Source organism: Eschrichtius robustus, chromosome 8, assembly GCF_028021215.1.
Source record: "Eschrichtius robustus isolate mEscRob2 chromosome 8, mEscRob2.pri, whole genome shotgun sequence".
Taxonomy (NCBI): domain Eukaryota; kingdom Metazoa; phylum Chordata; class Mammalia; order Artiodactyla; family Eschrichtiidae; genus Eschrichtius; species Eschrichtius robustus.
Window position 1 is genome coordinate 118,888,758 of NC_090831.1, and position 25,350 is coordinate 118,914,107.

At 44.2% G+C, this 25,350-nt stretch overlaps 1 protein-coding gene across 4 annotated transcripts in view; it reads right to left on the bottom strand.

Annotated features, from left to right (window-relative positions):
* Positions 1 to 388: 388 nt before the first annotated feature.
* The window catches only part of LOC137768221 (TRPM8 channel-associated factor 1), a 46,015-nt gene continuing 21,053 nt past the window's right edge, over positions 389 to 25,350 (bottom strand). For 3 of the 4 annotated variants that reach the window (XM_068549602.1, XM_068549604.1, XM_068549605.1), the window contains exons 2-9: positions 20,710 to 21,344; positions 11,225 to 12,219; positions 10,838 to 10,935; positions 9,496 to 9,709; positions 8,941 to 9,180; positions 7,553 to 7,890; positions 5,600 to 5,850; positions 389 to 3,014 (exon numbers count right to left, since the gene is read on the bottom strand). In XM_068549602.1, the coding sequence (XP_068405703.1) occupies positions 3,005 to 3,014; positions 5,600 to 5,850; positions 7,553 to 7,890; positions 8,941 to 9,180; positions 9,496 to 9,709; positions 10,838 to 10,935; positions 11,225 to 12,219; positions 20,710 to 21,329 (2,766 nt within the window). In that variant the 5' untranslated portion in view covers positions 21,330 to 21,344 and the 3' untranslated portion in view covers positions 389 to 3,004. Of the gene's footprint in view, positions 3,015 to 5,573; positions 5,851 to 7,552; positions 7,891 to 8,940; positions 9,181 to 9,495; positions 9,710 to 10,837; positions 10,936 to 11,224; positions 12,220 to 20,709; positions 21,345 to 25,350 lie in introns of all 4 variants that reach the window. The other variant, XM_068549603.1, reaches the window with a different exon arrangement.

The following is a 25,350-nucleotide window of genomic DNA, read 5'->3' on the forward strand; positions in this document are numbered from 1 at the left end:
GAATAGTTCAGGAAAGCTTACATCACGGTCTTGAAATGCTCCTGGAATAGAGACAAACATCATGTGCCTTCTTGGGAAAGAACACTAGTTGGTGATTTTCATTTTCCTGTTGCACATTCATTCACTCAACAGATACTGAAAACCTGCTAGACAGTAAGCTTAATCAGCAGACACATGGTGAGATCAGGACAGGATTTGTTTTCTGTGGAACACCTGTAGAAACAAGAGAAGGGGAAGTGTGTCTGAATAGCTGGAGGGTATTTAGTGTGGTTAGAACTAGAGAGTAATGGGGAGATGCGATGAGCCTTGGACACACTGGGTGGATCCAAATACTTGAGGGCCATTTTATGTGTTTTGATTGGACTGTATCTTAGTCAATATGAAGCCATTGAAGGGTTTTTATTTAAGTTTATTAAAAATTTTTCAAAGTAATACATGCACAAGGTAAAAAATTAAATAGTACAGAAGGACTTAAAATGAAAAACACAGTTTCCCACCCCACCCTTTTAACCCTAGTCCCATACCCTAGAGGCAATGCATTTAACAATTTCTATTTTTAGATATTCTGTTAACTTCCTAACATTAAATAATATGTTTGAACAATAATTTTTTGACTTATTAACTTTAGACAATCTTTAATAATCCCCCATTACAAAAGATAAGGATTTAACTTACACTATTCCCACCTTTCATTTGCCTATCCTTTTCCAAATTTTTGACAGATGTCATTTTTAATACTTCTATTGGTTTAGAGTTTTGAACAGTAACAATCCTTTAGTCCTTGTTCCATTAACTGTAGACTTTATGTTTTCATCCCCATTTTGAATAGGTAAGTAATTCTACTCTTCCTTCCACCTCTCTTCCCCCAACTAATTCTCAACCTCTTTCTGCTTTCTTTTTCCTTTTCAGGATTACTTACTTTCCATTTCATTTCTGAATAAAAGATTAAGCCTTTCATGTTTTATCTGTAGGCTGATCAGAACACTGAATACCAATAAATAGTATCTACATTATTTTGGCTTTGTAAATACTGTTTACTGGGAGCTAAGTAGAAGCTAGGATATTTTCTTCTAAACATATCCAATGTCATGATTCCTGTGTCACTTGAAATGAAATGTACCTACTGCCAATGTCAAAACGAGTCTCTTCTTACATTCCATGAGTATTTTTTTATTATTGTCTCATAACTGAACCTGAATTTGACATTTTTGTTTTCTTTTTTGTTTACTAAAGAATGTATCTCCTCCATATTCTCAAACATTCCAGCTTCTCAAGGATAATATCTACGGCACAGAATGCATATGCTCCCCAGAGAGCCTGAGACTGTGTACTCTCATCTGAAGTGGGTCTCTTGGATAACTGTCACCCTAGAGTGAGCCATCCTATTGGATAACGTCACTCTGGAGTGAGCCATCCTGCTGGATAACTGTCACTCTAGAGTGAGCCTTCCTGTTGGAGAACTGTCTCTCTGGAGTGAGCTATCCTATTGCATAATGGTCACTCTGGAGTCAGCCATCCTGGGTGAGGTCCACTGTTTTCTGGATTCCATTTCTTTCTCTTTCCCGATTTTCATTCTCATTTTGCTGGAGAACTTACTCAGTAGGTGAGAGAGAACTTCCTTTCCAGGTGCTAAGAGGGTAGACTTTCTGAAAACTTGCATGTCAGAAAATTTCTTTCGACTTGACTCTTGACAGTTTGGCTTGCTATGGAATTCCGGGTACAAAGATTTTCCATGTATGAAGACACTCCTCTATTGGCTTCTAGCATTGTGTTGATGATGAAAAATCCACTCCCAGTCTATTTCTCATCCCTTTTTAGTTGAGCTAATTATGATGACCTAATTTTATTTTTTTCTCTTGGCACTTTCAATATCTTCGCTCTATCCTTAATATTCCAAAATTTCACAAGATTATGTCCAGATGTAGGTTGTATAGGGTCCCTCTCAATCTGGAGACTTATTTCTGTTCTTTTTCTTTTTCTTCACAACATTTTCTGTGTTCTCTCTTTCAGAAACTCCTAACAGTTAGATATTGTCTATGTCTCTTTCCCCTCTTTATATATATATATATATATATATATATTTTTTTTTTTTTTGCTCTATATCTAGGGAGATTCCCTCAACCTTATTTTACAGCCTGTCTACTAAATATTTTTGGCAGTCTTATTTCAATTTAAGGGCTCCTCTTATTTTCAGGGTTTCCCCTTTCTTTGTAGCATCCTGTTTTTATCTTACAAATGCACCTCATATGTCTCCGAAGATACTTAAGTCATTTTCTTCCATGTTAACTGTTTCCCCTAGAGTTTGTTATATTTTTCAAATCTCGTGGTTCTGATTGGTTATTTTTCTCACATGCTGCTCCCCTGGTCCCTCCCCCAACCCCTACCCCTAAGGCTCAATGTCTGGGAATTCCTAGCTGACCATTTGCATTGAAGAATCAGTATAACTGTTTTTATAGGAGTTGTTGTGGCTTCCCTCTGCCATTGTGTGGTCTGTTTGCTTCTGCAGTAAGCTTTTCTGTGACTGAAATCACTTGGTTACTTGAGTAGGGATCTTAGCCATATGTAGAGAATTAGCTAATAGGCTAGGGGCTCACTTATTTCCACAAAAGAGAGAAATTTATTTTGGAGCACCAACTCCTGCCTCTCCTCAAGCAGTTTATTCGATTCCTTTACACACACAACAACAATAACAACAGACTTAACAGAAACCAGTGGTAGGTTGCCTGTATTCTGTGCAAAGGTTGGGGTAGAATGAGATTGGGTTCAATTTCACAACTGACATAATTCTTTAGTAGACAGACTTTTCAGGTGCCCAAATCTCTTTGGGGTTACGTGTTCAGATCAGCTTATATTCCGTCTGAAAGGAGCTGCACTCTTTCATTATCACTTCTTCCACTTTCTCTCTTCCAGAAATGTGTTGAGATCTTCTTCACTTATAACCAAATTCCTTCAGTTTTCTTTGCTGAGATGTGTCAATTCTCTTTTACGTTGCTTGACTTCGGTTTCAGTGGGGCCTGGGGAGGGAGGGAAGTAAACTTACATGTTCAGTTCATCATCTTAAATTCAAAGTCCCATTGGAAGCTTTTAGACAGGGGAGTGACATGGATAACTCGATATTTTTAAAAGGTCCCCGGGGCTGTACTGCTGAAAATGGACTAAGGAGGGCAAGAATGGATATAAAAATTGTTCTAAATGACTGAGGATCTGATTTCCTTTCTGAAAACATGCAGTGTCTGAGACTTTTGGGAGTCAGACACTTTACCAAAATAGCCCATCGTTCAAAATCCAATAAGCTAGTAGAATGCTTTCATGGTGCCCTGGAGATAAGGACTGAAACCCAAAGATCCCGGAACCCAGATGACTGGGACGATACTAAAGGGATCATCCCAGCACTGTCCATTGGGAAGCACTTCAGGAGCCTACCTCAAAGTCTTCCTTTGAACTGGCATTTGGGGTAAACAAAAGGACTTTCTGTTCTGATAAAATTAGATGAGGGCTAAGTAAAAACAGCCAAAGTGCTGGCAAGGAGGGACATAAAGGTCCTTCTATTTGCTGGTTCATTTCTTCATTTACTCATTTATTTGCTTGTTCAAAGCACTGTAGTTACTAACAAACACTCATTTGTATTCAGAATGCCTGGGTTCAAATCCCAGATCTATCACTTATTAGCAATAAAGGCTTAGGCAATTTACTCAATCTCCATAAAATTCAGTTCACTCATTTGAAAAAATGGGAGCTGTAAGTTTCCATTCCATAAGGTTACTGTGAAGATTAAATGAAACAATCCATATACTTGGCACATACTCAACAACCCACTAATTGATAGCAATTATTGTCAATGCTGAATGAATATTTAACATCTGTGTTTAAAGTACTTGGATGATAGATATTCATGAAATAAGGGAAAATAATTCTAGTATTAAGAAATGACACAATAAAAGAATCGAAAGAAAAATATTGTCTAGGTCAACTCTTATTGTCTATGCATCCACCCAATTCCCAATTAAGCAAATAAAACAGTGCATTAAAGCAACTAAATCAAAAGAAGCGAGCTAAAGGAAAACTGGCTGGATGTACCCAGCATTAATCCTGGAGCCCCAACTCTAGCTGAAACTACGAAGAATTGGGAGGTTCTGAATAAGATTGGAAGAAAAGTTTAAAAAATCTCTGAATGTACTGTAATTAAATGAAATTTGGGTCAGTTGCATCCAGTTATCTTTTTCCAGTGTAAAGATTCTATTTGTGCACGGACTTTGTCTGCCAAACAGCGACAGGAATCTGTGTCACTACGGAAATATAAACACCATCACTCAGCCGGATCCTCCTTGTTTGCTAAGGATGAACATCCTTATGGAATTGTTCTGGTTTTTCAAGCGACTTCCACTCTTGATCAAAGAAGGGATTTTACCTGAAAGATGGACTTGAAGAAGGAGACCAAACCCCAAGCAGCTTTTAAAACCCCACTATAAATATACAGACCTTCCTTTAGATCATAGGGCAATATACCAGAATCCTTTCAGGGTCAGTGTATGAAAGTGTAGGATGGAATAGGATTAATTCACTGCATCTGTAAATGCCATCTGAAAGTGCAGTCCTGATCTAAAATGATATTGAGTTAATTTGACAATAACAGTGGCAGCTGACAATTTCTCAGTACCTACTAAATGCCAGGTACTGTCACTTTTAGAGGTACTAAAATTTAATCCTCACAATAGTCCTATGAAATAGATCCCATTTTATAGATGAGGAAATTGAGTCACAGAGAAGTTCAGGAGCTTGCCCAGAGTCATATAACTGGTGAAAGAACCAGGACTTGGATGTGGTAAGTCAACTGAGAGAGATGATGACCTTAACCCCTGGGCTGTGGGAAGAGAATGGGGAGTAGGAAACTCACTACTCTGTGGACCAGCATGAAATAAAACCACCCCTTGGAGAGCATGCCCGGTATCCACACTCCTCCTCAGAATCACCGGTCTGACTCTTCACCCACAACCCTGTGAGGCAGGGATCTTTACCCTCACCTTACACACAACGAAATGGGAGTTCAGAGATAAAACGACTTTCCCAAGAGCTAACCCTAGTTATGGGCTCTTCGTAATACACCAGACAGCTTTTGGAAAACTACCCAAGACATAAAATATGTGAGTCATCAGGGAGCTGCCTGAATATCATGGTAAATTAGTATTTCAGTTGGGTTCTATGGTCAGGTTTTTGGGGAAATGATCAAAAATAAAAGCCCAGGGAGTCCTCAGGGTGAGAGCCACCCTCTATGGGCTATGGCCCATGATGGTGAACCAAGGGCTGGCATAGGAGCAGGGGCCAAAGCTCTCAGCACTGGCCCAACACTGGGTCAGGAGGGCACCTGATGGCTGAGAGCAGAGGAATGAGCTGATAAACAGAAGGCTTTGCTCCTGAGGAATGATGATTCCACTTTTTTCTGTGTTCTGAACCCACTCCCCAGAGAAATGACTAAGATCTAGGGGCAGTGAGCTTGAGAGGGCAAGGCTAGAACCTAAGAGACAGAGGTCGAGGAGTGAATCCCCATCTCTGCCTAACTCCCCAAACCTCTCTACCTGCCACCTCGCTGGGCACTCCTTACATCTGTGTGAGGAGGTACAATTTCATAATATTTTCCTTCCACTCAGGCAGATAGGCCAGGCTGGTTGCCACTTCCTTCTGGATCGGCCAGGCCCAGGCCTCAAAGAACGGAGCCAGATTCTTCTGCACTTGGTGGGAGAACATCTTCACCCACAGATTCATTTTGTCGACATTGTCTGTGGGCAAGTTGGTCTGGTTCCTATACTCAGTGAAGAGACGGATGAACGGCTCCCACCCAAAGGCCTCCTGGAGCTGGAACGACAAGCAAGAAGGAGGATGAGACATCTGATCTACAAAAGACCCAACAAACACTCTAAATGAGTTAGTGCATCTCACCCCTTAAACACCAGTTTCATATCTTATCACTGACCCTCTGCTGTTTTACCTGCCCGCCTCCCGTGCTACTCTCTCATGTTCTGACGATGAGAAGGGCCTCTGAGCCGGCACAGGGCTCAACACAAAGCAGAAACGCGAGACAGCTGTGGTAAAAACTGCAGTGATTAATATCAGGATTTACTACCAATATCATTATTCATCTATCTCACTAGATCATGAAAGTAGTCATAGGATATTACAAGTGGATTTAAAATTGGTTGAAGTGAAAAAATCCACTGTTTTTCATAGTTGCAAAGTTAAACCCCAACAATTAGGGAACTCCCAGCCCTATCCTGACATAATCCACACTAACTGTAGGTCTATGTCCATTTGCAAGGCGACCAAAAACGGCCTTTGGGAAAAAAGGTGAGTCCAGTAGAAGCAGAAGACGATGTAGAGTCTAGGTAGCTAGAATTAAGAGTAAGGCATAATTTTAGGAAAAGGCAGCCATCCCGAGGCTGTTGGAAACAGCCCATGTTTATTTCTGGCTGCGCTGGGTCTCTGTTGCTCCATGCGGGCTTTCTCTAGTTGCGGCGAGCGGGGGCTACTCTTTGTTGTGGTGTGAGGGCTTCTCATTGCGGTGGCTTCTCTTGTTGTGGAGCATGGGCTCTAGAGCACGGGCTCAGTAGTTGTGGTGCACGGGCTTAGTTGCTCCGCAGCATGTGGGATCTTCCCGGACCAGGGCTCGAACCCGTGTCCCCTGCATTGGCACGTGGATTCTTAACCACTGCGCCACCAGGGGAGCAGTTCCAACCTCAACTTGATTTCACAGAGGAGGAACTTCTGTCCCGATGACAAGGTTAAAGCAGTCTCCTAGCAGTGTCACCGTCATTCTTGTGGCGGAGGGGATCTGCAGTGAGAACTCCAGCAGGTGGAAGGGCCAGAATAGAGTGTGGCTGGCCTGAGACTGAGTTCCAGAATCCAAGGTGATGAAACTCTCCACAGTGAGCTGGGAGCTGATCCAAGGACTGGGGGGCTGGAACTGGGGTGTTGCGTGATGACTAAAAGGCAAAGGCCACCCCCATGTCCAGGCCAGTGAGGAAACCTGGCTTGCTTATAAGGTGGAAACTAAGGCACAGCCAAGTCATAATGAGAAGACGGTTTACCCACCTAGGGAAAAAACAGCTCCTTTCCCACATATTTTGTGTGTGTGTGCGCGCGCGCGCGCGCACGCACAAGTCGGGGCGTGTTCGGCTTTAGGGAGCTATTTAAACAGCGCAGTTTGGCTTCAGTCTCAGGTATGTCTAGGTTTAAAGCCAGTGACAGCAACTATGTTCGTAGTATCACATTTGCCTGCACCAATTTTTAACCTTTCTCAGTGCTTTCTGTCTACTCTCAAAAATCTCTTCAGAGTCCTGGGGTGAAGGGTGGGGCTGAGGCAATTAAGTCCACCCTAGGGCCATGCAAAGTGATGCCCCGAGAAGCATCCTCAACTAGCACCTTCACACCTGGGCGCTGTCAGCACCTCCCCTGCCTGGTGCGGGAGGCGGGTCAGCGGGAGGTCCCCCAGGCACCACGCTACCATCTGCTCAGGGTCCCCACTGCGGGGCTCCCACCACCCCCCGCGCTGGCCCAGCACCTGTAAGTACGTTTCCAGGGCCGTCCACGCGTTCCAGTTTTTCACATTGGGACCCTTGCCCAGGTAGATTCTGACTCTCTTCTCCCGAACTGGGGGCCACAGAGCGATATTGGCTCGTCCTCGAGGGATGCCCAGGACCGTCTCGTGCACGTAGACACACCACAGGTTGCAGGTGGCCTCGGTGGTGTGCGGGGGGAACTCCCACTCCTGCCGCTGCTGGTTGCGGCCCAGCTCGTGCACAGGGCCCCACAGCCCCTTGGTTCTGATGAGTTTCTCACTGATGAGCTCCTGCACCGACTCCAGGTGACACATGATGGGGTAGCCTGCGTGCATCCAGCCTGGGAAATGCAGGAGGGGGAAAAGAGGGTTAGAGCGCTCCCCACCCATCTAACAAAATTATTCTCTCTATCGTGTCTCCCAAGACACCCAGTCCCCGCCGACCCCATGACTTCCAGAACCCTGTAATGCTCAGAAAGGCAACACCCAGACCCTCCCGGGCCTTCCTCCTTATCCTCTCATTCTGTAATAACGCTTTCATCGCCACTCTGACTGGCTATGGAGCCGAGGCAGGTTACAGATCGCCGTTCATGTTACTATTCAATTTTTCTATTTCTCTGGGAGTGCTCTGTCCATGTGAACCCATCATTATACTCTTTTCTCAAAATTAAGAACTTGTGGTTCTCATTATTTAGACATGGAATTGCCCACGTCGACACTACCTTATAGTGATCATCTACATAAGCCAAGAAAACTAAGGTCCAGAGAGATTTCCTTGGTTCTTTAATTTCTATACACCCTTCATTTTTCAGGCCTCTTGACCCTCTGGCAAAGATCTCTTTATTCAGTGCTTTCTCCCAACACCTGTGACCTAGGAAGAGGCCCTCGGTCGGTTTTATCCACTCCTTGAAGTCCCCTGATGGAAGTCTGTGCAAACCCAGCATGTGTTTCCTGCACCATTCCCACTGTTTGATAACATCTCTTGACTAAAACTGTTACATATGTTAACATACTGTGTACATATAGTTCTACGGCCTGCTTTTTATGTGTCACATAACCTCATCATATTTCCTTATGCCATCAAAATATCACTTTAAATGTCTTCCTCAATGTCCATTGAAGGTATACACAATACATTACTGAACCATTCCATAACTGTTGGGCACTTAGGTAGTTTCCAATGTTTTGTTGGGGGACACAGCCGAGTCTTTTTTTTTTTTTGACACATTTTTTTCCCTTTCCATTTAAATAGCAAGGATTACATATTATATGTCTTGCCATAAGAACACTTCTACCTTGCTGGCTGCCCACTGCATCACTGTTGCAAGAAGGAAGGCGCTAAGGGCGGGGGGGGGGTGCAGCACGCACAGAGGTTCGCCCCAGGCACCCACCGACTGAGATCTGCACGTCGGCAACGATCCTCTGAGGCAGACGCAGGGGGAAAGGCTCAGCCCCCAGCCGGGCCACGGCCTGCATCACCTCGTCCCAGAGGCGTAGCAGTGGCTCAGGGTTCTCCAGAGTGCGAAGGTTTGCGGTTGGCACTGTCAAAATGATGTTGTCTGTAGCCAGCTCTCCCCAGGGACCTGGATTCTCCTGGATACGCCTCTTCCATTCCTCCTGGGATGTCTCCCCTGGAAGACAGGCCACAGCGCTTGAAACTTGTTTCCCCAAATCCCTGACATTAACACGTTCAACTTGAACCCCAGCAGGAGAACACCAATGCCATGAACAGCCACATACCTGCTCTATCCTCCTTCTACAAAGGTCCCAGGGATGTGATACAGTTTGGTCTTTATCCCCTTAGCCTCAAAGCTGACTATAAGGAAGCTTACCTCCCTTCCCTCCACCAGTCCGAATCTCTCTCCTCCTGTACCAGGCAGCCCAGATGACCTCCTCACCCCCAGCTCTCCCTGTCCCTCGGGGTTCGCGCCAGGGCGTCCACTCACCTAGCCTGTAGTAGGGAGCATGCACAGCCCCCTTAACCGTGACGGGCACAGAGCCCAGCTTGCTGCTCTGAGGCACAATGATGTACAGGAGGCCCCCCCAGAGGCAGGTGATCGACTTTGTGGGCTTGTCCAGGCAGCAGCGGTTAATCACAAGGGGGCCTCGGAACAGCTTGCTGGCCCTGGTCAGGTCATCGGTGTGGCAGCCAATCTGTACCTGGAGCAGAGAGATCCCCCACCTAGTGACCCTGGGGCATACACGAGCCGAAGGGGAGAGCGCCCAGGATATGGGGACAGGAAGGGTCACGGGGCCATGACCCTAGGCAAGTCCAGGCATCCCACCATTTATAAGCCCTGTGCGCTAAACCCGTGAAACTGTATCATCCCTCAAGGTCGTATGGACCACATCGTGTAAATTCACTCTCAGGGCGGGTCAAACAGCTCCACAAAGGGTCATGCTGAGACGCCGATGTAGGGGCACCAGGTGTGACCCAGATGCTAATTCTGAGGTGGGCGACTCCCACACCTCGGTGTCTCTGTAACAGCCCGAATCCTAGGCTGCCTATTCCCCCGTGGTGATTCTGGCTTTGGGAAGGGGCAGAGGGGATCCTGCCTTTTGACCTGAGAGGAGGCCCAGTGGGAGAAAACGTGACCGGTTGCTGTAGTGGAAGGTTGATTCAGTTCCACCTGTTCTCCCAGGCCCCTGTTCCTGCGCCAGTGGAGCCACCCCCGTCCTCAGAGGCATCCTGGGACTGTTCTCCCGGGTTTATGCTCAACAAGTTCCAGGACAGATACAGGCACAAAACAGATGCTAACCATCACGATGACCCACAAGGGGGACAGAGCAGGACGGCAGCTTAATTTTGTGAATAGGGCGTGTGTATGTGAAAGTGACAGGGCTGATGTGGACTGGGCAAGCTAGGAACAGTGTATGGTGTCACCGGGAAGAAGCTGGAATCGAGGACCTCGTGCTTCGAGGTGAAATGTACACGGGATGGAACGTGGACTGAGATTTACTGGACTGTGTGCTAGGGCACCAGCCATCTGGGACCTTTCTTATTCCCCACCCTGTGACATAAGTTAAAAGCACAAACCTTGAGCCAGAAGTTGGTTAGGTTTGAGCCCTGGGCGCTGAAATGTATCAAATTCATACATTTAAATTAATCAGTTAGCTGTTCTGCACCTTAGTTGCTTCATCCTAAGCAACTAAGGGGGTAGAAGTACATGCCCTGTATTGCCAGTTGGTTTTGTAGGAAGGTCAGGTAAGATGCCCACTACGAAAGCAAGAGCATTTGGCTTCCATATTTGGGTTCCACGTTGTGTGGTGAGATGGGGCATGCCTTACCTTCAGGTCAGCAGAGGCAGCAGCTTCAGGCAGCGAGACCTCTATAATCTGCCTCCCGGGTATGTAGAGCCCGGTGCTCATCCAGCAATACCTGGTGCCTGCCAAAAGCAAAGGAAGAGTAGACATGACCCTTCCTCCATGATTCCATCGCCACCCAGCTTCCAGAGTCCCTTCACGAGCTCTGCACGTCTTCCTGCCTCCATGCTGCCCTGGCTCTACTCTTCCAAACATCACCTAAAACCTCAACCCCTATCTCCTTGAGAGTACACGGCAGAGGATGGAGATGGCCCCCTGGGGGTGATCAGATCTGGAGCTAAGCTGCTGAAGTCATCACGACCCACTGCCCCCCAGTTCCCCCCCACCAGGCTCCCACCCCTCATTCCTTACCTGGATTATTGCAGTTGACCTCAACAGTGATAGGAGATTCCGAGGGGCGCAGGTAGGGGCTGCTGTACATATCTTCAATTTCTGGGACTAACAGAGAGAGGTCACTTCCAGAGTGGGCCAGCCCAGTGGCCAGGGAGAGCATAGCACCCCTACAGCAGTCGTTGATGACAGGGTTCTCTCGGGTCGCCACTGGGAGCCGATAGCGACTTAGCAGCTTCCTTAGGAGCCGATGCACTGACGTGTAGGCAGGGATCTCTTCTGCGGGGATCTGCAGGAAAGCTGCGCCATCCGGTCCCAGCTTTGCCAACCAGCCCTTTTCTACGTTCCCTCTCTTCCTGCCCATTATAACCTGGAACTCGGCCAGGGTGGAACGGAAATGATAGGTCCTTATCCCTGCCTTAGGAGTACGAAAGGGCCCGGGGTTGAGGCTTTGGCTGGTAATGCTAATGCCAAAGGGGTTGAGGAGGAGGTTTCCTGGGAACCGAGCCAAAGGGGACACTCCTGGGTTCTTGAAGGCCCACCACCAGGCTTGAGCTCCAACAAACAGGCCCCCGCCCTCTGCTACAAACTCCTGCAGCTCCTTGACTCCCACATCACTCACGGGCTCAAAGCAATAGACACTGGCATCGCTGGTCAGATTGGGCTCGATGCTGCTGTCTATGCCCCCCACTGCGAGCAGGCCGCTCAGAGTCCTCAGTTCTGTCTGCACCACGATCTTGCCTCTGCGGCCCGCGTCCAGCCAGCGGACAGCATTGAGCAGAAAGGGGCCCAGTTTACCAACGGTGAAAAGGACCTTGTGGCCAGTCACGACCACCCGGCCCCGGCCGTAGCGGGCAGCCGCTATGACACAGCCGTGGTAGGAATCCAGCCCCAGGGGAAAGGCTAAAGCCCCGTGCACTAGCAGCTGGGACGGGAAGCAGTCCGAGTTGCTGATGTCCAGCTCAGAAATCCCGTGCAGGAGTTCATCTCTGTCCTCAGAGAGATCGTCTTCACAACTGCAAAAGACACACGTGTTCTCTGTTACAAAGCGCTCAGAACAGCACCCAGCATAGAGCAAGTGTCAGACTTACTAATACCATTTTTAGCTCTTACAAGGGAACTGGGAGAACAAAGTGGGCAGACCTGGCCTCACTGGGTATGGAGACTTGTTTGAGGGAGGACAGAGGCACTCAGCCATTAATTCTGCTCTGCTCATTCTCTGTGTACAAACCCTCCAAAGGAAATCTCGAAAGAAGTCCTGCTGGGTATACCCAATACTGTATCTTAAATATTCTGGATTCAAGGGTTTGTTTCAGCCTTTTCAGCACTATACAGAGAACTGAATGGGAAATCATGGTTTCATTCTTATAAGGAGGCTCGCTTATAATTTCATGCAGCTGATTTTCTACAAATAAAGTCAACAGAGAGCTGAGTGAGTTAGTGGCGCTAGTGAAGAATCACTATTATCTCAAAAGGTGGGGCAGGGAGCTGACCGGCCTCGACTCTAGTGGGACCCTCCTGTTACGTGAACCCAAGAGAATTGACTGCCTACACCCAGAATCCCACACGTTCATTGCCGGCCCAACAGGAGTGATACACATCCGTGCTATAAGGTTTTTCTCATCACCAACTGTTCCTATCTAAGGGTAACAAACTCCTATAAGACTTCAGGACACCTATAACCCCCAAAATGGGGGATGCAGCCCCAGGTAGTGGGATTATGAGGGGGTAAGAGGTAGAGTGATCTCTAAGCTTGAGGTCCCAGAGCTGGTTAAGTCACTCTCGTTAGGTAAATCTCTGGCAACTGTATGGTCAGAGGCAGTTGTAAGGAAAAACGGGGGTCAGGTAGGTGGCATATTTACAGTATTTGTATTGTACTCTCTGTGGTTGGCAGAGCTGTAATTAACTGATGGGGAAACTATAGTCCTCTTAGCAGGTGCAAACCTTTCCTGAAGATAAAGGTATCACCCTGCAAGATGACTCTCCACCTCCTCGAAGCACTAGCCATTAAAATCATTCAACTAGCTGTTCTTGCTCTGATTCCAAATTTACCAAACCACCTTGTGATAATAATAGTACTTCCCAGGACCATCTGCCTAAAGAAAGAAAGTCACTGGCCAGGACAACCAAAATCTTCTGTTTTTTTTGTGACATTTATATTTCTCTAGCAACATCTTAGTGTATCTTTAATTTGCTGATTCTAAAGCAAAAAACATTCGTTTTTAAATTTAAGTACTTTATGCATACAAAATTAAATAGAAAATATTTTAGTTCTTTTTTTTTTTAATAGATCTTTATTGAAGATGTGGCACATATATACAATGTAATATTACTCAGCCATAAAAAGAAACGGAACTGAGTTATTTGTAGTGAGGTGGATGGACCTAGAGTCTGTCATACAGACTGAAGTCAGAAGAGAAAAACAAATACCGTATGCTAACGCATATATATGGAATCTAAAAAAAAAAAAAAAAAAAGGTTATGAAGAACCTAGGGGAAGGACAGGAATAATGACACAGATGTAGAGAATGGACTTGAGGGCTTGGAGTGGGACGGGGAAGCTGGGGTGAAGTGCGAGTAGCATCAACATATATACACTACTGAATGTAAAATAGTTGGCTGGTGGGAAGCAGCAGCATAGCACGGGGAAATTAGCTCGGTGCTTTGTGTTTTAGTTCTTATCACGAGTTCTGTTCATAAATTTCATGCAATTAATTGTTTTACAAGTGTAGTCAGCGAAGAGGTGATTTACGTTGGTATCAAGGTTTACACGTTAGCCTGTTACAAGATGAGCGATACTGAATGTGCAACGTTGAGACCCAGACACTGCGTCACTAGCAGGGCTTCATCAGCAGGACCCTAGATGCTCCCTGCTGAGCCGGGAGCGTCGTCAGAGACCTGTCTGTTGTTTCTGACAGCCATGGCTTATGTGCAGGGGGAGATAAATAGTTGTTCCATAAAAAAACCCGAATTGGATTTTTACTTTTCTTTTCCCTCTCTGTTCTGAAATGAAACAAAAGTTATTAAAAAAAGACAATAAAATCATGATAGCACTAGATTCACTATATTTCAAGAAGGGTGCAATCAGCAAGCTGGGACAGGAGGAATTTATAGGAAATATAAATCAAATGAAATCAGACTGATCAGAAACCCAAGAGAACAGAAGAATCTGTAACTGCTCATATGTGAAAGAGAAGACCAAGAAAACAAAAGAACAGGGATTAATCATCATTCGTGGAAACAGCTATCCTTCCTTGCCTTGTTCTCAGTCTCAGGGTATTTCACCATTAAGTTCTTAGCTATAGGTTTTTCTAAGAGAACTCATCACACTGAAGAAGTTCCCTTTTATTTCTAGTTAGCTGAAATTTTGTCATGATTTGACACTGAATTTTGTCAAAGGTTTTTTTTGTCTGTGTACATCTGTTGAATATATATGGTGTTTCTCATTTATTCTGTATTAACAGAATAATTAATTTGATATTTGAATGTTAAACCAGCCAAGCATTCCTAGAATAAGCCTTACTTGGTCATGATGTATTATCCTTTTTATATATTGTAGTCTACTTACAATATTTTATTAAGAATTTTTGCATCTATGTTCATGAGGGACATTGTTCTGTAGTTTTCTTGTCTTGCAATGTCTTTTTCTGGTTTTAGCATCAGAGAAATAATGTTTTAATATGTTACGAAAACTTTCCTCCCCTCTTACTTTCTGAAAGCGTTCACGTAGAATTAGCATCAAAAAAGATACAGTCCGAACTGTAAGCAGTGATTACCTCTGGGAAGAATTAGTAAGCGGCAGAGGTGGAGGCCGAAGATCTTTCACTTCTTACTTTGTATACTTTGGGACTACTTCTCTTTTTTCCAGTAAGCATATATTTTGAAATTGAAAAAAGGAAAATGTGCATAAAAAGGAAAAGAAAACTGAATTGTGACTTAGCAGTTTCTCTTCTAAAGTGGCATATCTTCCCACTTGAATTCACTCTCTAAAAACTTCTAAAAAAAAAAAAAAATTAAAAAAAAAAAAAAACACAAAACTTCTAATTTATTTTGTGAGAACCAGTTAATACAATTCTACTATACATGGCTAGGACTGTAGTAAGCAGCTCACAGTTAGGTAGGTATGCTCACCCCATCTCACAGGGCCATGACCCTGACCAACATCTGCAGTTAGCATTCTAGCTATCCTAGCAATGACCTCCAAAGACTTGTGGATCCTTGTTACAAATAAGTTATTAATATCTGTTCAGATATTTTTGTTTTCCAAACTACTTGGGGAGTCATATACATGTTGACTATCTTCAGGAATTTGGCAGTTTTCTTGTTTCATTTCGGCTCATTTGAAGTAGATAGTCAATTTTCAAAATCCTGAAATCGTCATCATCTGAAATTCAAAAGACTTTTCTATATAATATCCCTTGGCCATCTTGCAAAATGAAGTGGAGATGTCTATATACATATACATATGTGTGTGTATCTATCTATCTATCTATATATGGCATCAATTTATATAACGTTTGCCAATTCAGGTTTCACAGGGGTGTTTTCAAGCCAAGGAATTTGGAGCATGTGGACATTTCAGAGCATGACCACTGTTCGACATGCTTTTCTCTGCCTCTCTGATGACTGTGAATATACAGGGATTACTGAAGACTGAAAACCAGTCTCAATGGAGTAATAGCTGAAATGAGGGCAAGGACCTTCTGCTCCAGCACTTCCCATTTAGAGGGAGAAAGAGTTGAAAGCACACGCTAAGGTCACGGCGTGCAGTTGCTGGCAGCAAGCCCAGGTTTCCAGGTTCTACCGAACCTTGCTATCACAAGCCCTCTTCCTACAACAGTTACTTGGTTTTTGTGATTTCCTCCAGGCCTGGTTATTGGAGACGTTTCTGCTCTTCTAATTCTCAGATCTTTGGAAATCACTTTTTTTGAAATAAGAAATAAAGCCTGAGACATAGCATATACCGAATAAATTGCTGGCTAAGTGAATGGATGAATGAACACACATAGAACTAGAACTCTAACAGAAGCCTGAGATTTGTGTTAAAATGAGACAAGGGCCTTCTTATCCAAAAAACAGAGCAAACTACTGTGGTGGATTCTCGCCAAACCTCCCTCAGATCGGTTATCTAATGATATGTTTAATCAGCATCAAGTCCCTTTACTGGTAAAGCCAATTCAGTGTCTAGTCCCTGTTTTGTTAAATGTAGAAAGAGGGTAAAACATGGCAATCCACCATGATGCTGCTGCCTCAGTTTGGTGGATGAAGTAGGAAAAATACCAGTTAAAATATCAGTAGCTTATACAACTGGAGAAACGTACATGACTTGGGGCAAAGCAGCATAATGATGGCTGCCAAGTCATTTTCAATGTTTGGAAATGATATTCATGACCTCACACGCTGACATTACCACAGCCTGAAGGCTGATGTCAAAATAATTAAAGTGGTTCAGGTACTCTGAACATGTTTCTTAATTCATTTCATCCTCACAACCACCCTTAAAGGTAGTCATTATTAATCCTCCTTTAGAGGTGAGGCTTACTCATGGCTCAAGGTTTTAGAGCAAGCACCAGACAGAGCTTGGGAACGTATTAAATTTGGCCTCCGCTAAAATCTGTGCTTTTCCCAGTACATATGAAATCTCTTACTAGAATCCTGAGTCTTGAAATGAGGCTGTGTTTATGACAATGGATCCAGTGTTTGCTCAAATGAAATACTTAATAGAAAGAAGGTGGGACTGGTTCTGCATTTAAAGTACAATAGCCATTGCCCTCAGATCTGGAGATACAGCGGAGACCTCCGAGGATAAGCGGATGGAAGATTAGAAATTGTTCAGGGAACAGAGTACAGGCGGTGTGGTCATACAGACAACACGGTGGCTAGTGCTCTAAGTGCAGATCATGGTGCCTGCCAGGCAGGAAGTGAGGGCAGTGACTATGAGACTTGTGTCCTGCTATCTGCAGGTATTCTCACCAGGCTAAAAGTAGGTCATCTGGTTTTATTACTTAGGGTTTTATTTTTCCATCATAAAAGTAGTAACTTCTTCTGATAAAAATTTGATTCATCTTGATGAGACCTGTGGACAGTTTATTCTTAGAAGGTTCATCCCAGTATCTTATTTAGAATTTAATTTAGTAAGAAATGTGCAAGTAGCAAGGTTAAAGCTATCTTAATTCACACTCGCATGTTCAAATGTGGGTTTAAAAATAAATAACAAGATATTTGGGCAGAGTAACTAAACCCACAGGGGCTTTCAATGTGAACCTGACAGCCTGTGATGGAAATAATCTTCCTTCTTGAATTCTAATAGAAGCATGTTGGTATCTAGTATTGCTGAAAATGCGTTGATGATATGTTATACAGTATTACATAATTACAAGAAGACTGAAGAAAGATCCAAATCTTCAACAGTGGGCAAATGATTAAATAAATGACGTATATACACCGGCATTTGCATAAAATGAATCAAGTGTAACTTTAAAGATTACATAGAATGAAAAATGTTTATGAGCAGAATTCAAAATAGCATGTATACTAAGATGACAAGGGAGTAAAATTATGAATGAGTGGGGAAAATAATGTGCAAAGGTGAAAAGAGAGTTGTATTGTGGGTTTATGATTTAATAATTTTAAAATGAAAATGAAGAAATAAGAGATCCAGCAATGTTGAAAAAGTAATCTAAAAGAGTATCCAATGAAGAAGAATCATAATTCAAAAGTACAGTTGACCCTTGAACAACATAGGTTTGAACTGTGCAGGTCCACTTCTACACAGGGTTTTTTTTTCAGTACTAAATACCACAGTACTGCCCGTTTCGCAGTTGGTTGAATCTGAGGATACGGAACCGAAGATACAGGGGGCCTACTATAAGTTATACGTGGATTTTCAACTGTGTAGATGGATGACCCAAACCCTCAAGTTGTTCAAGGGTCAACTGTATTGGCAACACTGCATGTGCATGTGTGTGTGCATGTTTCAGAAATATTAGAAAGGAAAGTGGAAAAAAAAGTGATTAAGAGAGTTAAGAATTTTAAAAATATTTTCTGCTTATTAAATAAAAAAGCATTTGTGTGTCATAAAGATGTGGAAGATTTTTAATGTGATTTCTGAATTGCATGTGAAGCAAGGTAATGAAATATATGCCTTCTTAAAAAATTTGATAGGAAGTTTGAAAATTAAAGTTTATAACTGAAAATCACCTATCAGTATCCCACAATCAAGAGATCTACCTATTACTGATATTTTGGGCTTTCTTCTTATGTAATATTTTCTACACATAGCTATTTTTTTTTAACAAAATTGGGAACATATTGAACCACAATTAGTATCCTATTTTATTTCACTTAATAGTATCCCCGAAGATTTTTTCCCTTGTCCTTAAATATTCCTGGAAACATAATATGTTTAATGGTTAGTTAATAATCCATTGTATAGTGTTCTATAATTTATACTCTTCCCAGTAACAAACAATGCTGAATTGCAATCCTTATACATGAATCTGATTATATCTCAGTTTATTTTTTAAAGTCCTATTTTAACAAATATATTTTCAAAGGTTAATCGAGATTTAATTTACATAAAGTAAAATTCACACAATTTAGGTTTATAATTAATGAATTTGGATAAATGTATAGTTTGGTAACGACCACAACAGGAGGCAGGAGAAAGATAGGCTGATGTTGACCTTTCAGCATTGTTTTGATTTTTTGAACTCTGTGATTATATTACTTTGTAGCAGGAAGGGAATAAGGGATGAGCAAGGGAGAGGGAAGGAGGGAGGGAAGGAGGGTTGGATGGAACGCACATACTGGGTGCTTGAGAGCTAATATTAAGGAAACTGCGGGGTGAGGAGAGGTTTTTCTTTTCTCTTTTTCCCTACTCATCTCAACCTATGCATAGGTATTTCTTAATGTAGATAAGTTAAGAAATGTATATATGTGACACACACACACACACACACACACATATATTCTCTTGTACCTTTTCCTTCTCTTCACTTCATCTCAGCCAATTAACTTAGGAAATCATTGCTGCCATCTTCAATCCATCCACAAGTCAAAAAATGACCCTTATAACATATAAGTAATTCTATGATATACCTACCTGCACAAGCACAGAGTCAAGAGTTGCGATGCAGTCTTACCTAGTGAATAACCGATGCTAATAACCCATAATCTCCACAGGAGAGTCTACGCACTTCCCTTATTAAGTCTGATTTTTCCTCCTGCGTTAGCCTTCAAGTTGATTTCCCACGTGCACGCATGCACACACACACACTCACATGATTTAACCAAAAAAAAAAAAAAATTCAGATTCAGTGATGATGAGATGATATAGGCATAGCCAAAGAAAAAAGAGGTATGATTTTGATAGAGAAAAACATCTTTTAAGGCAACTAAAGGACTACGCTGTTAAGAAATAGAATTATGCCCAAGTTTTACCTTCCTGTTCCTTAGAATGAAGATCACTAGTAAGCTGAAGTTTGATCAATCTGATCAGTCACTGTTCCTCTGAACAACTCTTTCCTCACTGCACATATGAGAATGGAGCTGTGGGGTGTTCCAGGAGTTCCATGCCAAGGAGAGGCCACAGCTCATCCCCTAAGTCTCTGTACTAACCCCGGTGTACCCTCCTCACTCAGCTCTACCTCATTCTGCTCCCACTGGACAGAAATACCAATGCTCTTTGCTCCAAGGATGCTGAGAGTTTTCATGCACAATATAGGGCGTGGCCTGGTGTGATTTTTCTACTTCTGGGACTACCCCAGCTTCTCATCTCTCTGTTCATCCATCCAATCATCCATCCAACACATGTTTACTGAGCACCTACTAACCTGCTCCATGTTCAGCACCATATGTGAGCACAATGTGAAGGGAACAGGCTGGGCAAGGCCCTCAAAGAACTTTCTGTGTAGCCTATCTCGGCACCCATCAGCTGCCTCCTTCATCCTCCATCAGCAGGTTTTTTGCTTCCAGAGATAAAAATCATCTCTGACTCCTAGATTTAAGATCTAGCACACAGAACTCGTGCCATCTTTCTGGTATCTCAACTTCTAAATCCTCTAGTTTTTACTTCCATCCTAACCCTATCTGGCTGGACATTTCAAAACCTTTCGCACAGCTCTCTAGACTCTGTCTCACTGGACCCCTCGTGTCCATCTTCCTTTTCCTTACATTTCAGCTGCAAGCAACCTTCACCTGTCACCTTCCTGGATTAGTCATGTGAACCCTGGGATTCAGCAATATATCTTACTAAACAAGATGCTGGGGGACATAATGGTCACTAAGATGTTTCTCCCCTCAAAGAGCTAAGTGATCTGGTCTGAGGAGGCAACAGGGATCCTGCCCCTCCCACGCCTCAGGGTATTTTAATACTCTGGTTGATTTATGGCGAATCCACGTTGAGTGCCAGATTCTCTTCTGTTAGCCTGGAAGTAGCCTGAAGACAAGAAGCACCTTCTGCTTTTTAACCTGGGACCAACTCCCCACTGGGGTAATGCACTCACCTAACTAAGACGGGGATCTTGGGCATCTTCTTAGAGACTTTAAAGAAACTCGTGTCCCCTTTATTGTCGGTGAAGTACACGCCGGCCACGCTGGTCACAAGGTTCCCAGGGAATGTGAACAGAACCCTTTCATCGTCGCCCTGGTTGGCCCAATCCCAGGCTTGGCCTCCAATTAGCAAGCCCCCTCCACGTTTCATGAACTTGACCAACTTTTCAGTCATGGTTTCGCTGTAGGCATCAATACAGTAAACCCCCAGGGAGTCTTTCACTTCTGGTTCAACCTTTGCCTCTACACCAGAGCCCTCAAGGATTTTGGCCAGAGGTGCCAGGGATGGGTGTACACCAACAGGAGCCCCAGGGGAAGAGCAAAGCCAACCCACTGCATTGAGGAGAAAAGGGGTGAGCTGGGCCTCCACCAAGTAGTCCTCGTGGGACACCACCACCAGGCGGCCTCGGCCATAGGAAGAGGCAGCAATGAGGACCTGGCCCATGTCATTCACCATCACCGGGAAGGAGGCCTCTCCAATTAGAAGCAGTTCACACGGGATGGCATCTTCGGGGACATCCCAGCTTGTCACTCCATTCATAAGGGCCTCAAAGGCAGCAGACGGAGTCGCCATGGCTGGATCGGCTATCTGCAGAGAGGAAAGCAAAGACTCAGCCTGGTGAAGAATGGATAAACAAACAAGCAAGCCAAGAGTTCACTCCTCCACTAGCTGGGGCAATTCTTCCCATTAAGCAGATGAGACTGACACTGTGAACTGACTCAAGCACTCATCAGGGCCGTCAGTGTCTCCAATCCAGGAGACCCTGCTGTGCCCTGTCAGCTAACATTCTCATGGTCAAACTAAACAAGCTCGGCATTTTGCATCACAGAAGGAAGCAAACAGAAGTGAAGAATTCGGGCAGAATTGCGTCTCCAAAGACATATATTTAAGTACTAATTCCCAGCACCTGTGAGTGTGATCTTATTTGGAAATAGGGTCTTTGCAGATGTAATCAAGTTAAGGTGTGGTCATACTGGATTTGAGTGGGCGCTAATCTAATGACTAGTGTCCTTATAAGAAGAGGATATTTGGACACAGACACAGGTACACAGGGGAGAGACACACAGGCTACAAGAACATGTAGGCAGAGATTGGGGTGATGTCTCTATAAGCCAAGGAATGCCAAAGATTGCTGGCACACACCAGAAGGTAGAAGAGAGGCGTGGAACAGATTCTCCTTCAGAACTTCCAGAAAGAACCAAACCTGTCAACAAATTGGATTTCAAACTTCTAAGCCTCCAGAACTGTTAGAGCAGGGGTCCCCAACCCCTGGGCCGCGGACCCCTACCGGTCTGCAGCCTGTAAGGAACTGAGCCACACGGCAGGAGGTGAGCGGCGGGTGAAGCTTCATCTCCCGCTCCCCATCGCTCCCCATCTCTCGCATTACCGCCTGAACCATCCCCGCGCCCCCCGCCGCCCGTCCGTGGAAAAATTGTCTTCCACGAAACCGGTCCCTGGTGCCAAAAAGGTTGGGGACCGTTGTGTTAGAGAATACATTTCTGTTGTTGTAAGCTACCCAGTTTGTGGTACTTTGCTGCGGTAACCAGTGGAAACCAACGCAGTGGTGTAGCACGCTATCTCCCCAGCCCCACTCCTCCCCATTCGGCTTCCACACTGATAGTATTAATCTCAGCTTGGGGCCAGAATTTCAGTCTGAAAAGTCTGGGTCCTCATAGAGGGTTCTGTGGTCACAGTCATAGGCTGGGTAAGAGGAAAGCAGAAGTCCTCTGGCTTGAGTCCAGGTCCCAGACAATCAGAAGCCGAGGTTAACAATTTATGAACTTACGGCAGATTCTTACTTGCACCTGGACATAGCAGAGAAAGGTGTGTGTGTCTGTGGATGCGTACTCACAAAAACCCTCTGCTTCTTCACCACGAGCTCCCCGCTTAAGGTCTCTCTGCAGTCTGAACTCCTCTGTATGCACTTCACTGAAGCACTTCCCTCAAGGACAGACGTGTTTAATAGTCAGGACATCCAGGCCTCACTGACCACTCGGTGGGTCTGGACAACGCTGCTCTCCTGGTCCTTGAGGCTATTACCACCTCTAACCTTATGGCCTGAGCCAAGCTCATCATGTGTAACCTCTCAAACCACTTCATTCCTATCCTTCTCTCCCCTCTTCTGAAAATGCAGATATTCTTTAGGTGTTTATCTCTGGCCCTTACTGCTGTTTTCCCTGTGAAAGAATATGCTCACTCAAGGTACTATGGCAAAGCAATTTCGAGCTTAGGCTCTGAAGTTAGGCTGAACTTAGCTTCCTCGTTCATTAAGTAGGGATAATACTATCTACCACATAGGACTGTTCTGAAGATTAAAGGAATAGCATAGGTTAAGTGCCTTTCCATTATGTATTATATATGGATCTATAGATATGTAGATATATACGTGTTCAATTATTATATATCTTTCCTTAAAATTACTTGGTTAAGAATAAGCTATTTAAGTGTGTGCAAAATAGGGAATTATTATAAAGCGAAAAGAAATCTAACCTAATGTTAGAGTTTACCAACACTGGATTAAGCATTTATTGACTCTGATTTTACAGGTTTCATATTTTGGAGCCAGTACTAATACTGATGATTATATTTCGTTCTCAAGGATTTCTATGGGCCCTTGGCAGAGGCCTTCTCTGTGCCTTCCCCAGGCCACAGATGCAAAGGCCCTGGTGCTGACATAAGTAGTAAACTCAAGACCCCTATTGAAAGCACACTCTGCCATTTGTAACTGTCTCTAAAACTAAAAAGTCTTAAATTTATTCTTTTCCCTCCAAGTTAGCTCCTCTTGGGTAAAAACATAAGCTCGAGGTCCCTAGTTGTTAAAGAGGGTAACCTCCACCCCAGAGAACTACTGAGAAGATACAATCAGCAAACAGTTGGTTAATAAGAATCTGTCACGTCCCTGGCTCCTCCTGGGGTCCACAAATAGCCAGGACAGCAAACGGCAAGGAGTCACAGTTGTGTCCTTTCTCTCTTCTGCTCCATATCCAGCTGGTCACAATGTCGTTTGTCCTTCATGGTTTCCAATCACACTGCCGTTAACCCAGTTTGGGTCCTCAGTGATTCATTCCTGGACTCAATGGACCCAGCTTCTAAGTCACCAGCATCTGTTCTCGCCTTTATTCTTCCACAGCCACTGATTGTATTATTTCCCAGAAAAGAACCCCCCAGAGGTTCGCCTTTGCCCACAGGGGAAAATCTGAGCTTCCTCTTGGGGTTTAAGGCCTCCAGGGCTGGCTGCTTCTTACTTTCCAGCGTATCTCTTGCAGCTTCCAGGATACTTGGCCTTCCTGGACATGCCCTGCTTTCATTTTAGGTTCTCTTTCCATTCTCTTTCTTCCTGTACCCTCTCCCACATCTTTCAAGCCACTGAAATCCTACCTTTCTAAGAGAAGATATTCACAGAAAAGGAAACTTAATTAATCTATGAAACTATGCTCAATATCACTAATCAGGCAATTGAAATACAAGGTACATTGCCCATAAGATTGTCCAGAAAGAAGGGGGCAAAAAAGAAAGAGGAAGAGGAGGAGGAGGAAGAGGAGGAGAGGAAGGTAAAGGGAATAATGTCCAATGTCCCAAAGGCTGTGGAAACACTGGCACAGTCTGTTAGAAGGACTGAGAATCTGAAAGCAATCTGACGGTGGCAACTCAGTTTCAAAGGTGTGCCCATCTTAAGATCAGCAAGCCTACTAATAACCTTTCTTACAAAAATAAGAACAGCAGTATTAAAGATATATGCACAAGGATGGTCACTGCCAAACAAAACTACAAATGGAGATAGATAAGTGAAAACCTAGACAGGGAGATAGACAGATGACAAACAATATTTCCTAGAACCATTTTTGACTCCCGTGGGTACAGGATCTCTAACCCAAAGTCACAGCTACCCAACTTCCATGTATCCCCCGGATAGGCCATGGCACCGAACCTGAGACCCTGGGGCACAGCCCCCAGGCGGCCGCCCATACACACGCTGTAAACAACTGCCATGCTGTCGCCAGCGGTGGTACTCCAAACACACCTAGAGCAGGGAGCTCGTAGTTCTGTCTCAGTAGTTGTGCTCTGAGCTAGTTCATGGGAGAAGAAATATCTGGAGAGAAGTGACGAAGGGATGGACAGGTGGCTTGGAGATTTGAAAAGTAGGGGACAAGGGAGAAGAGGGGTGCTTTTCCTGCTGAGTCTCCCCCCTGGTTCCTGGGCTTGACGGGTGGCCTGAGGTGAGTGGGGTTTGGGTGGAACCACCTGAGCGCCCTTCTCTCTGCCGGTTTTCCTTGTTCCTGTACCGTGAGTGAGGCTGCCCTGTCAGCCTTAGTCTGATAGCAAGGCTCTGAGTGTGGCAAGACAAGCTTTGAGAAGGCGAATGCTTGAGAAAAGCATGATAATCTGTATTACAGAATATCATGAGGCTTTTATAAAGAACAGCGTTAAACCTATTTTTCTTCTACCTAGAAGAATGTCCTAGATGTATCTGAAGTGAAAATTTCAAATTGCTATAATATGTAGGACAAAACCCCACCTTTGTATGGATGAAGATACTAACAATAGTAGTACTAGTAATTTTAGTAGTAGTGACGACAATATAGTGCTTACCAGG